Below are 12,305 nucleotides of genomic sequence, written 5' to 3' on the forward strand. Positions count from 1 at the left end.
GCAGTGAGAGCACAGCGTGGCTGTGGCTGCCTCTTGGTGCTCTGTGAATCACAGCTGTCATCGGCAGCATTGCTGTATGCTGGTGTTCCTTATGCCAAAACTGAACTGGACTACAATATGTAGGTTGTTCTGAAAGTAATGCCTCCTATTTTTTCTATGATAAATAGACCAGCTGTGCAGCTCTCAGGCACAGGCACTGGCCCAGCACCCCGGGGGGTTTGCAGCACTGTGTCTGCCTGTGTGTGGGCTGTGCTGCAATGAGCAGAATCGCTGTCCCTGCAGGGCTGCACGGAGTAACTGACCTTGCAGCCTTTCCTTTAGTTCAGTGAACTGTTTAAGCATGTGCTTAAAATGGTACATACGTTTTAGTGCTTTGCTGACCTGGGGCTAAGTGAGGAACTGACAACCCTGAAAACAGTATTGCCTTTTGCGTTCAGGCTCCTGCGTGAACTGCAGCTTTGTCTGGGGAGTTGCAAAACCAGCACAAATATGCAGGATGACTTTGAACTCCTCACTGCTGTGCTGTAGGGTCCTGGCAGCACCCAGAGTGAGGCTGAGGGCTGTGGCCAGGCAGGCAGGCCCTGCAGTGCTGCTGGGTCTGGCAGTGAGCAGGGCTGGCTGCCCCCACCATGACCCAGCCTGAGGAACCGTGGTGTGCAGGCAGCAGCATGCAGCTCAGGGCAGCATTACCACCTTTGTCCTTGTGCTCTGCCCTGGGTTTGTTCTGTTCAGGTTGTACTGCTCTGTGAAGGTTAACGTTGCTCATGGCTGTAGGCGGTTTCCAGCTGGAGGACATGGCACATTCCTTTGCCTTTCCCACCTATCAGTACTCTCAGCTTGGGACCCTAGAGAGCTGTCCTTCCACTCAGCAGTGTGCAGAAGGTGCCATGTACTCAAGTTAAGACAGCACTGGCCCAGTCCACCCAGCTGTGTGCTTTCCCAGCAGAGGGGATGGCTCCAGTCCCTGTCCCTGCAGTGCCCCAGTGCCAGGCCTCAGGGAGCAGCACCACAGTCGTGCTGATAGGAAATTCATGGACAATTCATAAATGTGTTTTACAGACAGCTGAGCAGAGCTCATTTTGTCAAGGAAAGCCAGTTATGGGGTTATAGCAGGGCCACTTAAATATTATGATCCATAACATAAATAGTGGGCTGAGCGCTGCTGCGTTGTGCTGTACAGGCAGCACTGTGCGCTCTGCCCAGGCTCTCACAGGAAGATCAAACTTGCAGTAAAATGAAATGCAAAAAGTGCTGTGGGACCTGGTGGGTGGTCAGAGGTTTTGACTCCCAAAATATCACTGCTGCTCGAGATCCCGTTGCTACCTGAAGTGCTCTGGGATCTCCTCATTGAAGAGTAACCCACGCACATCCCAGGAGGCAGCAGGTGGTGCCCCAGAGCCCGCAGCGACTCAAGAGCCTGACTGCAGTGCCGCTTTGCTGTAGCTCAGACTTCTGCTGCACTTTTAAGAGACGGCATTTAGCTGCTGATCTGCTGGGCCTGTGCCGCCCTGAGGACGGGGATATGTGGGAACTGCCTCAGCTTCTGGGGGAAGAGTACCCGGTGCCCTCTGGAGTGCACTCAGCTCGTGTGCATCCCTCCCTCTGCCCACTGCAGTCCACCCATGTGTCTGTGCCTGGGATGTGCACTTGCAGCTGCACTGTTCCCATGCCTGGACTGAAACCTGCACAGGAGATATCAGGATGTTTCTGCTCCTTTTAGAAAGCTGTCCTGGGAGTCAGAGCCCAGCGTGATATGCACAGCATATGTGGCAGGAGAGCTTGTGAGAAAAGGCATGGTATGAATAAAAGACAAATGTACTTTAGAAAAGAAATATGTGCAAAGTATTCAGGGGATAACATTGTATTTGCAAATAGTTATGCTTTTGAGGAACTTTATCTGGTAGCTGAACCAACTGCTGCAGTATGGTTAGTCACGTACTTAATGCTATGGGAATGAGTATGTGCTGATTCAGAGCCTGCACTCGTGCCCTGTGGAGGAGCACCACTGCGCCCATCTCAGCCCTGCATACAGCAGCTTCGTGTGCCCCGGGCAGTGCCGGCGCTGGGCAGCTCCTCCGGGGGAGAGCAGCAGCAGCTGAGCTGTGCTGGGAGCGATGAGTCACCGCAGCGCATGCCACAGACACACAGGGGTGTACGTTTGCAGCGTATGGTGGAATGTTTCGTGGATGCTAAGCAGCAATTAGAGTCTTCCTTTGGAATCGATTCATTTCACACTGCCATGGTAGCAGGGAGGATCTTATTGAAACTGTAGGATTTTTAATATTATTACGCTAAAGACTCTCTCAGTAACAGTGTCTCCGTGGAGGGTCATTAGTGCACTGTAATGGGTAACAACTTCTCCAGTTCAGGAAATCTTGTTGCATTTGTAATGGGACGTCTGGGGCATATATTATGTATGGGACATATATTTCTCATTTCCACCAGGCATCATCTTTCCTTCTCTCTAAATTATTCTCTGAATCAAAAAAAAAAAAAAAAAAAGTCTCCCCCCTCAAAAAGGATGTATTCCTAATGCCTCTCTATTTTATTTTAATCTTTGAACCCAGAAGCCACTGCCACCACCAGGGCTGTGCAGAGGAGTGCTCAGCCATGCAGTGACGGAAGGCTGTTGGGGCCCAGCTGTGCTGGAGCGGGAGTGCTGTGTTTAGGGGTACACAGAGCACAGCCCTGAGCATTGCGCCTGCCTTGTCATGAAAGTTCTCACTACACCTTCACAGAACTTTTCTTACTGCACTTCATACCCACCACTCCCAGACCAGGCTGATGACAAGGACTGGTCGCTGCCCTCCTCTTTGATGCTCCTCCAGGTTAATGCTTTCCTCCATGCTGCACTTTGCTTCTCCCCTCTGTGTTTGTTTCATTATTGCTTTCCTTTAGTTCTTTCAGTGCTGCACTAAAGGCTGTTGATGTTGGCTCTACACTGATCTGCTCTGTGGGTTATTACCCCCTGTAAGCATGGTGTCCAGAGCTGGGTGCAGGACAGCTGCAGCATTACCCTATGGCTGCTGCTGTGGGCTGTGCCGTGGTTTTCATCAGCTGCCAACTCAGTGGGTTTTCAGTGCCATCGCTGAAATGTGACAACACTGAGCCTAACAGCTCTGCAGCAGCTCAGGTCAGGATGTATCTGCGCTGCAGGGCTGTGTGCCCCGTCTGGTCGCAGGCTGCGGCGAGAGCCGGGCGGATCGCTGAGGTCGGGTCAGTCCGGAGCTGTTTGACCCCGGGAGCACAACTGCCGCACCGCCGCCTGCTGCCATCGGCCCGGCGCAGCTCCAGGGCGATGCGTGAGGGCACCGCGCACCCCGGCCCCGCTCCTTTCGGCAACAGCCGCGTGCGGGTGCCCGAAGGCTGCATCTCGCGGTGGGGCGCGGGCGTGGGTGAAATGATTGCGAGACCCCTACCCAAGCGGAAGTCAACGGGCGAATCGTTCTCTTTAGAAAGTTTATTTTTTGGCACCGCGGAACTCCCGGCTCCCCGGACCGGCGGGGCACGGCCTCCAGGTGCGGGACCCCTACGCCCGCGGGTTTCCTGTGGGTGGGGCGGCCGTCGTTTCAGCGGTGTGCCGGTCCGGCTCCGGGCGGGCGCGGGGGGAGCAGCGCCGCTCGGCCGCGGTGAGTGCGGGCGACTCGCGCGGGCTCGGGGCGGCGCGGGGCCGGGGCGGGGGCGCGGATCGGGGCGCGCCGGAGCCGCGCGGTGCGGAGGAGCCGCTCCCAGGGGCCGGCCCGGGCCGCCGGTGAGGCCCTGCCCGCCGCCCCCTGCGCTAGGCCGCTCCCCCGCCGCCGCCGCTCCTCCCGCCGCGCCGCCCCCGCCCCGCCGGGCGATGAGGAGCTGCTTCTGCCTGCGCCGAGGGAGCCGCGAGCCGCCGCCCGCCGCGCGGGCAACAGTTAAGTGTCCCCGGCCCCGCCGCCGCCCTCGGCCGGCCCAGCTCCGCCGCGCTCTGGGAGGGAGGGGGAAGGAAGGAAGGAGGGCCGGGCCTACGAGAGCTCGCGGCTCTGCGCGGGGCCGAGCCGGGCCGCGGGGGAGCGGAGCCGCCCGTGGCCCTCGGGGAGGCGCGGCCCGGGGCGGGAGCGTCCCTACAGCCGCGGCGCCCCCCGCGCGGAGCCGGGCCCGCAGGACGCCGCCGTGCTGCTCGGCGCCGGGCGCGGCCTGCACCGAGGCTCGGCCCGAGCCGGGCTGCTGCTGCGCGGAGCGGGGCTGCGGGCGCGGGTGGGACGCCGTCCTCCGGCCCCGGCGTCCTGGGGAGTTCGCTGCGAATTTTGTTCTCGGCTGGTTAGAGAGAATTGACACAGCACTGTGCTAATTGCGGTCTTTTGCTGCAAGCGTTTATGGCGTGGATTTGCTTGACTGTCGTTGTTTTTTTTCACCTGTTCGCAGAGGTTTCTGTGCAGCTGGAAGCGATAAGCATGTGGTTCTCTTTGCCATCCCAGCCGGGACAGGGTGCTGAGCTGCCCGCGCTCTGTTTGCTCCCCTCCCACATTCCCAGCACTCTGCGTCTCTCTGTGATGCCCAGGAAGGGTCACAGGGACCCTCCGAGCTTCACCCCCTCCCATGTGTCCTCAGAGCCAGGACAGTCACAGCTGGGCTGTGATAGCGTTGGGTCCTAGGAGGCCTTCACTGCATGGGCCGACAGCCGTGTGCCTCCATCCTGTGTTTAACTGGCATTGCTGTGCCCGGCTTTGTGGTTCAGTGTTGTTCCTGCAGCTCCTGGCTGAGGTGGCCTTACCCGTGAGATGTTCTGGGGTGAAGCCTCGGTTTGAGCTCTTGAAGGCGTGAAGATAAATACAAAATGTTCCGGTTTGTGACATCTGTTTCTCTAAGTGAGTCCCAGGCTTCAGGCCTTGCAGCCCCCAGGTGCGGAGATGGAAATAAATGCCCTGAGTGCCACTGAAACCCTGGCGAAGGTCATCTGTGTGTGGAAATCTATTTTGGTTTGAAATAGGATACCTCACAAATGGGTGTCTCCAGTTAGAACTGCTGCGCAGCAATATGAGATCTCAGTTTTGCTCACTCCTGGACTCGTGTTCTGTTCCATTCAGGTCCATCACAGCGTATGGGGCTTTAGCAGCTGGTGCAGGGATGGCTGTGTGGGAGCATGGCTGCGTGGGTGACTCCTGGCGAACCTTTTTTTGGGTGAAAGATGACCCTGTATCTGTCTGCTTGTGAACAAGGTGTGTCTGGGGCCCTGGCCATGTGTTCCACCACTGGCTCCTAGTTTTTTTGACCCAAACATCAATAGTCTGCAAGCAGCCATGCTGTGCCTTGTGATCAGAGTGATGGAGCAGAACCCACCTGTGTGGACGAGTTTCCAGCAGCACCTGCTCTGGTTTGGTGGGACTAACTCCTGCACAGTACAGGAACATACTGAGGTAGCCAGTGTTTTTTTTTTCCAGTTTTGCCTTAGCTCGTGCTTTTGATGACAGCGAGCTGAGTTGTGTGGTTAACACAATGGAGGGGAGGGATGCCATCCAGAGGGACCTGGACACACTCACAAAGTGGGCATACAAGAAGGATAAGGGGGAATGGCCTTGAACTAAAATAAGATAGGTTTAGGTTAGATGCTAGGAAGAAATGTTTTTACTCGGTGAGGTTTTGGGACAGTTTGTTCGGAAAGGTTATAGATGCCGCACCTCTGGGGCATTTGAGACCAAGGTGGATGGGATCCTGTGCAGTCTGATCTTGTGGTTGGCAACCCTGCCCATGGTGGGAGAGTTGGAACTAGATGATCTTTAAGGTCTCCTGCAACCTATGTCATTCTGTGATCTTCTTCTCTGTAGGACGAGCAGGTTGGTGCCAAAGCACAGGGCTTACAGTTGCTGAAAGAACCAATGAGCCTCTCCTTTCTCCCGGCCCCCACTATTTAACCTCAGAACCTGGCCTACCTCACTGCAGCACGAGGCTTCTACAGCACATACGTCAGGCACTGGCCACTCATCTGCCGCCCACTCTTGGTCTTGCTTCTTGAAAAAGAGCACTGGAAAGGAGAGCGCTCTGTGAGCTCAGCGTAATGTGTGGATTTCTGGAGCTGCACTTTTGTGTGTGTGTCCCAGCCGTGATGTGGCAGTGCGGGCGGTTGGTCACCAGGGCATAGTGCTCCACTCCAAGTAGACAGTGAGGCCAGCAGTAAAGTATGAATTGTCAGAGATGAGCAAGCAAGGAAACAGTTGAGAGAGAGCACGAAGTGGGTGTAAAGGGATAGCTCAGGAGCTGCGGCACAGTGAGGCCTGGCTCCGAGCACAGGCTGTGCTGAGGGCTTCTTGTATTACATGGTGCTGTGCCTGCAGGTTGTGGCCTCCAACCTGTGACTGTGCGGCTGGGCAGAAAGCCGCCACTGATGCATGCTGCAGTCTTTGTTCTGCGGCTGGAGCGGAGCATCCTTGCACACAGACTGCAGGGAACTGGGGTGACTGCCCCATGTGGAGCCTGCCTGATATGGGCTGCCTGTGGAGCCATGGTGGCAGGGTTGAAGCTTTGCTGCTGAGGGACTGGGGTTGGTTTTGCTGCTTTTCAGGAAGGTCAGCTTCCAGTGTTCCTGAGGCTGCTCCGGAGTGCGAGTCTCTCTGTGCCCTGGATCGGTACTGCACTGAGTGAGTGGGGCCTGAGCTGGGCCTCTTCCTGCCCAGCACTGCATCCTGCTTCCCCACACTGGGAGCGGGAAGTGCCCTGCTGCTGGGAACAGCCTCCAGGGAATGTGCTTCTAGCAGTGCGAAAAATGCTGTGATTGTTTGGGGCTGTTCCCAGATTCACCTTGCTGGGGTTGCTGGGGCTTTGGGGAGCACGGGGCCATCCTCGGTCATCGGCCGAGTCCTCAGGCACTGCCACACTGCAGGCAGGTCAGTGCTGTGGTGTTTGAAGAGAACTTCCCTAAAACAACAAGCTATCTAATGGGTGTATTTATAGAATCTTGTTCCTTAATTTAATCTGCTCTTTCACTGTTTGTTTTTTATTTTTAAGATCAAAGGTGTGATAGCAAAGAAACTAAACTTCGCAGGCGCCCGAGGGGGAGTTGAAATGTAACTCATGGTCTGCATCAGCCCGAAGCTCTGCTGACCTGTTCCAAGTTCAGAAAACATTTACTGAGCACGCAGGCCGGTTCTTGCTGCTCTGCACCAGCTCCAGCTGCATCCCAGTGCCCTGCGGGTGAGAGCTGCCCCGCCGTGCCACACAGCTTGGGGTCAGCTGGGTGCCATCCTGCAGGGTGCCATGCTGGGTGGTGGTGCCGCCAGCAGGAGGCTTTGTGTGCGCTCTGACCGAGTGTGTGTCGGTGCGTGTGCTGGGTGCTCACCCAGGTGCTGGGATAGAGCTCTGGTGCTGGTGGTCCTTCTACCGCGCGCTTGCTCCCTCTGCTTTGTAGGCTTTAGGCAGTCTGGTTTGGTTGTTTGTGTGGCATTGTTATTTACATAGGCCCCAGATTTGCTCTTTTTTGTTGCCCGCAGCACCGTGTTGGTTCAGACTGGGCACTGTGAAGTGTAAACCCTGGTCCTGCTGGCACCAGCACTCACCTCTGCCTTTTTAGAAGCAGTAAGTAACCTGCCATCTCTGCAGCCTCAGTGCTGGGCTTGGTCCCTCTGAGGATGCCCTGCCCTGCGGTTTGTCTGCCTGCCCGCCTACAGCAACGCTCGTGCCAGGTGCTGCCGTTGGATCTGCAGTGCTGGGGGGTCCTGGGACAGTCCTGCCTGAGCGAAGGGCCCTGCCCTGCTGCTGCTGCAGGAGGATATGCCAGGGCAGGGGCACCTATCCTCTTCCATGAGCTCTTTGGGCAGCTCTCCTCTCCTCCTGCTTCCAGCAACAGCATCTCTCCAAGATGGGTTGGTTTCACCTGCTTCTCTCCCTCTTCGTGTAGTTCTCTACCCTGAAGTATTCAGTGCTGTTCTGCCTTGCTCATGGGAGATGCTCGGAATCCTTCAAGGCCTCTGTCTGCTTTGCATCAGACCATCCTGTGCTGCTTCGTCTGTGTTCCCCTGGTGCTCAGGCACTCTGCCACAGGCACAGTTTTGCATACAGTCACATCTGTGCTGCTATGCAGCCGTGGCTCAGTTCAGGGGGGTGTGGTGGGGCTGAAGCCTCGCGAGAGCCCTCATTGTGCCCAGTGCCTGTCGTGGGTGGGAGCCTTGTGCTGAAGCCATGGGGAGCAGATTTCTTGCTGCTTAAAATAGAGCAGCTTCAGCCAGCCTGAGTCAAGGATGGAATTTGTTCTTATTTGGGAGGGAAGGGATGAGCTTGGGTTTTCCCATCATTGCTAGATGGAGACCAGCCCATGCTAAATATCCTGGAAACGATAAAATTAATCTCAGAAGAGGCTGCTGACCCAAATTCCAAACTCGTTGGGCATTGCACAAGCGTGTTGTCTTATCAAAAACAAACAAAAGAGCAGAAGGTGTGTCTACCTGATCCTGCATTTGACTTGGCAGCCCTTGGTGTTCAGGCACAGGCACTGTGGCACGCATGTGGGCTCCCAGTGCTCTTCTCCTCCAGGGAGTGCATGCTCCAAGCAGCCCCTTAACTCTGCTGCTTTCTTTCAGGATCAGTCCACAATGCCTGAGGTGCGAGATCTCTCTGACGCCTTGCCTGATGTGCCAATGGATCCCATCACAGGGGTTGGCGTGGTTGCATCCCGGAGCCGCGCACCGACAGGCTATGATGTAGTAAGTAGAGCTAGTTCAGCTGCCGTTGCAAATGCTTTGGTTCTGCATTAATGAAACTTTACTCTGCTGGGAATGGTATCTCTTCCAGCAAGGATTTGCCATCAGACATGTTGTAAGAAGTAATTTGGTGTCTGTGTGCCCACCTTGCAGTCCAGGGCGCTCAGCAGTGCTTTCCCTGGATGGAGGTCTGTGGATGCAGTTGTGCAACTTTGTCTGTGCTTTCCTCCAAAGCATAATTACCTGGAGGAGGGGCTCTGAGAAACAGCTGGCTGCTGTGGCATGCAAATTTAATAATCCTAGTAACTGCCATCCTGAAGGATTCCTAAGTATCATACAAATTACATCTCCAAATAAATGGATCCCGCATCAGCTGTTTAATCCCACATATCAGCACTGCATAATAATGACAAGAAGCTCCAGATTGGAAAGCAAAGAGTTTCACAACGAGCTGAAATTGCAAGGGCACTTTTGGTGGACAGAATGTAAACCTCTAAATTAAGCTTTGGCAGGAGGCTGGGCAGCAGGAAAAGGCAGCTGGATCCACTGAGATGAATATGTGAATGGATAGATGGAGGTCATTGTTTAACAGCTGCTTGTTCCCTGGGTTAGTTGCTGTATTACCAACAGGGTGATTTTATTTGCCTATATATGAGTGTCCTAAGCAGCAAAACATCATGAAGTACTGACTTTACAGAGGAGTGCAGGGAAGGTTTGGCCTATAGCTCATCTTCCTGTGTGTCCTCCTCCAGCTGTGCTGCACTGCATCTTGGGTTTCAGTGTCACACAGCTCGTGTAGCTCACATCCTCACAGCCCTGGGTTGCAGCATGCTCTGTGCTGCTGTGTGAGAAGGAAGGAAGTGGGTCGGGCTGCAGTAAAGAGAGGGGAATTGTGAAAAGGCTCCTGAGAGCCAGAAGGTTTTTTGCGTTTACTGCATTTTTCTGAGCACTGGTTGCCTGTGTGAGCCAGGCTGTATAATTAGCTGCTTGCCCTGATAAAGAGCACGAGGCAATGTGAGAGACATGATAACAGAATAGCATTCTGCCTAAATGACCAGGCAGAGCGCTCACTTGCCCCAGATAGCATGTGTGGAGTTTAATGGGGGCTGCAGCCCTAACATTGTTTAAACTAAACAAGATAAAAGATTCTTCCTGGGGCTTAATCCAATTATAGTGGTGTTGCAATAATGCTTGAGAATGTGGGTTGCTCTCTCCTAGGGGACACTAGGAGGAGTCTGCCTCTGATTTTTGTCTCACTTTGTCTTTACAAGGAGCTCTCCTCTGACCCCGGGGCCAACAGCTCCTGCTGTAGGCACTGAGGTGTCTGCTGCCTGCAGCAGCTCTGCCCATGTTCTGTGCATGCAGCTGGTGTCCCACTGTGCAGTACCTGCGATGGTGTGGCCTTATCCCCAGCCTGTGGATGGGTGCACTCAGGGCAGCTCTCCCCTCAACCTCCAGAACCCAGGCTGTAGTGTCTCAAAGCAGGAAGCCAAGCATGCTCTGACTGCTGGTAGCTTTGGGATCCTGCAGTTCCCTGGGGAATTCCATCTCTTTGCCCCTTGCCACAGCATCATGTAACACACCAATCCAACAGTGGGCTCAGAGCTGTGGGAACGCTTTTTCTCTGAGCAGTAATGAATTGGGCATTGTGTCATTTTGTTGGTGGGTTTAAATTCTGTGATGGCATAATAACCTGTTCTTTTTTTCTGAGCCAGGTGTATTATATTAAGGCTTTATCTAGTTTTCCTTTCATCCATGCACTTCTCACAACATGCAGCTGTTACTGCGCTATTTCCCTTCCTTCTGCCCGGTGGAGGGCAGTGCCTGGGGCTGCAGTCAGGCCCTGGGGTGCTGCCCGCCCAGGCGGGGGTGGCAGGGCCTGGGGGGATCTGAGATATTTTTTTCATCTTTTAGTTTTTTTCTTTCAGTAGTTTCCTTAATTATCCAAACGACTCATTTCCCTTTCTGTCTGCTAAGGAAACAGCTGCTGGCACTTGTGGCCAGGTCTTTTAGTAGCTGGAGCACTAAAGAACTCATTTTGCCAAAACATACAGAGTGTGTCTGAACTCGAATTCCTGAAAATCCACCCCAACTGGCACTACTGAGTGCAGAGGTTGGCAGGAGGGGTGAGTGGGGAGCCTTGCTGTGTAGCGCAGGCTGCGGGCAGCGCAGACTGCTTTGCTGTAGCCTCTCTGGGTGCCTACAGAGCTGTGAGTAGGAGTCCCCTCCTGCTGGGGCTCAGTGCATTCTGGGGTGGGAAGGCATGAAGAGCAGCGGAGCTGACCCATGCCCTTGCCCCCTTGGTAAGGTCAAGGTGGGTGTGCTGGGCACCCATTACCAGGCACCGGCTCTTGTCCCACATGTTCAACCTGGGCAGGAGGACATGGCTGGGGCTGCCTGGGGTCACAGCCCCTGCTCATCCCTTCCCCAGTGCAGCCCCCAGGGCCATGCCCTCGTGCACAGTGCTGCTTGGGTGCAGCTCCACTCTGAGGCGCTGCGGATCCTCCCCACCTTCAGGTGCCCAGAAGATGATGCAAGAACTTTCTCATTTATATTACTCTGTTTTCTTTTCCCCATGAGTTTTCTGACAAGTTAATGCAGGCTTACCTCTAGGCTTAGAAAAAGGTTTCAGTAGGATGATGTGAAGCCACAGCACTCAGGATTAATTGTTGGGGATGGTGCCTGCAACTGCTGCATTTCAGCAGAAGCAGGAAAGGTTCTCTTGGCCTGCCCTGCCCATGGGCACTGGGAGCCAGTAAGACCCAGACACCACTGTGTTGGTTTCCTGCTTGCAGTCCTGCAGTGCTGTAGGAGGCAGTTGGGCTGTGTGGGGCAGTGGGTGCATTGTGGTAACGCAGGAGGGCAGTGGGGGCTGATGGGCTGAGTGCTTCTCTTGGTGACTTGCTGGTAAACTGGCTTCAGCCGTTGTGTGTGGTAACTGTGGAGTTAGAATTGCAGGGTACTTCCCTAAAAGGGTTTGTGGTGTGGCTTTGCTGTAGTTTTATTGTTGCTTTTTAAGGGCTTTTTTCATCGCTGAGTCAGGGTGGGACACCGCTGGGCTCTGCTGCTCAGGGCTGGCACTGGTGGCGGCTCACAGCCCACAATGGGAGCTGTTCCCATGTCGTATACCTAGGAATGAGCTCAGCAGGGATTAGTGAGCAGAAGATGCTGAAATATGAAGTGCAACCCATGCACTTTGTTGCCTTTGTGTTAGACAGGCACACGTTTCTCTCCTGCTCTTTGGATAATGGAGGAGTCAGCATGCACCTTGCCTCCTGCACTCTGCACAGAGCCTTTGCCCTACAAAATATGGGTGCAGACAATACCAACAATACAAGCTGCCTTGTTATCAGGCTGCGCAGGGGCCAAGGTCTCAGTTGGGTGTGATTGTGGCTTAAGGAACAGCAGAGGGGAGGTTTGTTCCTTCTGAGGGGCACTGGACAGTTCTGCTGTGCTTACTGTCCTGTTAGACTCCTGGTGGGAGCTGTCAGTGGGACGTTAGGGGAGTGTCTGACTTGTTTGCTGTCCCCTCTGGGTAGCGAGCGTGCCCTCTGGGCAGGGCTTTCTGCCCCCAGCTACTGGCACAGCCCTGCCCTGGGCCCTGGTGCCCCTTGTGCCGTGCTCTGAGCCACCGTGAATGTATGACAT

General features: G+C 54.9%; 1 protein-coding gene across 11 annotated transcripts in view; it reads left to right on the top strand.

Annotated features, from left to right (window-relative positions):
- The first annotated feature begins 3,293 nt into the window (after positions 1–3,293).
- MVB12B (multivesicular body subunit 12B) overlaps positions 3,294–12,305 on the top strand; it is a 49,241-nt gene continuing 40,229 nt past the window's right edge. Inside the window, exons 1-4 of one of the 11 annotated variants that reach the window (XM_015279391.4) lie at positions 3,551–3,629; positions 6,970–7,155; positions 7,452–7,536; positions 8,538–8,660. In XM_015279391.4, coding sequence (XP_015134877.1) covers positions 8,550–8,660 — 111 coding nt within the window. In that variant the 5' untranslated portion in view covers positions 3,551–3,629; positions 6,970–7,155; positions 7,452–7,536; positions 8,538–8,549. Of the gene's footprint in view, positions 3,519–3,550; positions 3,630–3,833; positions 7,156–7,451; positions 7,537–8,537; positions 8,661–12,305 lie in introns of those variants that run through there. The other 10 variants (XM_046901701.1, NM_001030677.2, XM_046901702.1 and 7 more) reach the window with 10 other exon arrangements.

The sequence above is a fragment of the Gallus gallus genome, chromosome 17 (genome assembly GCF_016699485.2).
Source record: "Gallus gallus isolate bGalGal1 chromosome 17, bGalGal1.mat.broiler.GRCg7b, whole genome shotgun sequence".
NCBI lineage: Eukaryota > Metazoa > Chordata > Aves > Galliformes > Phasianidae > Gallus > Gallus gallus.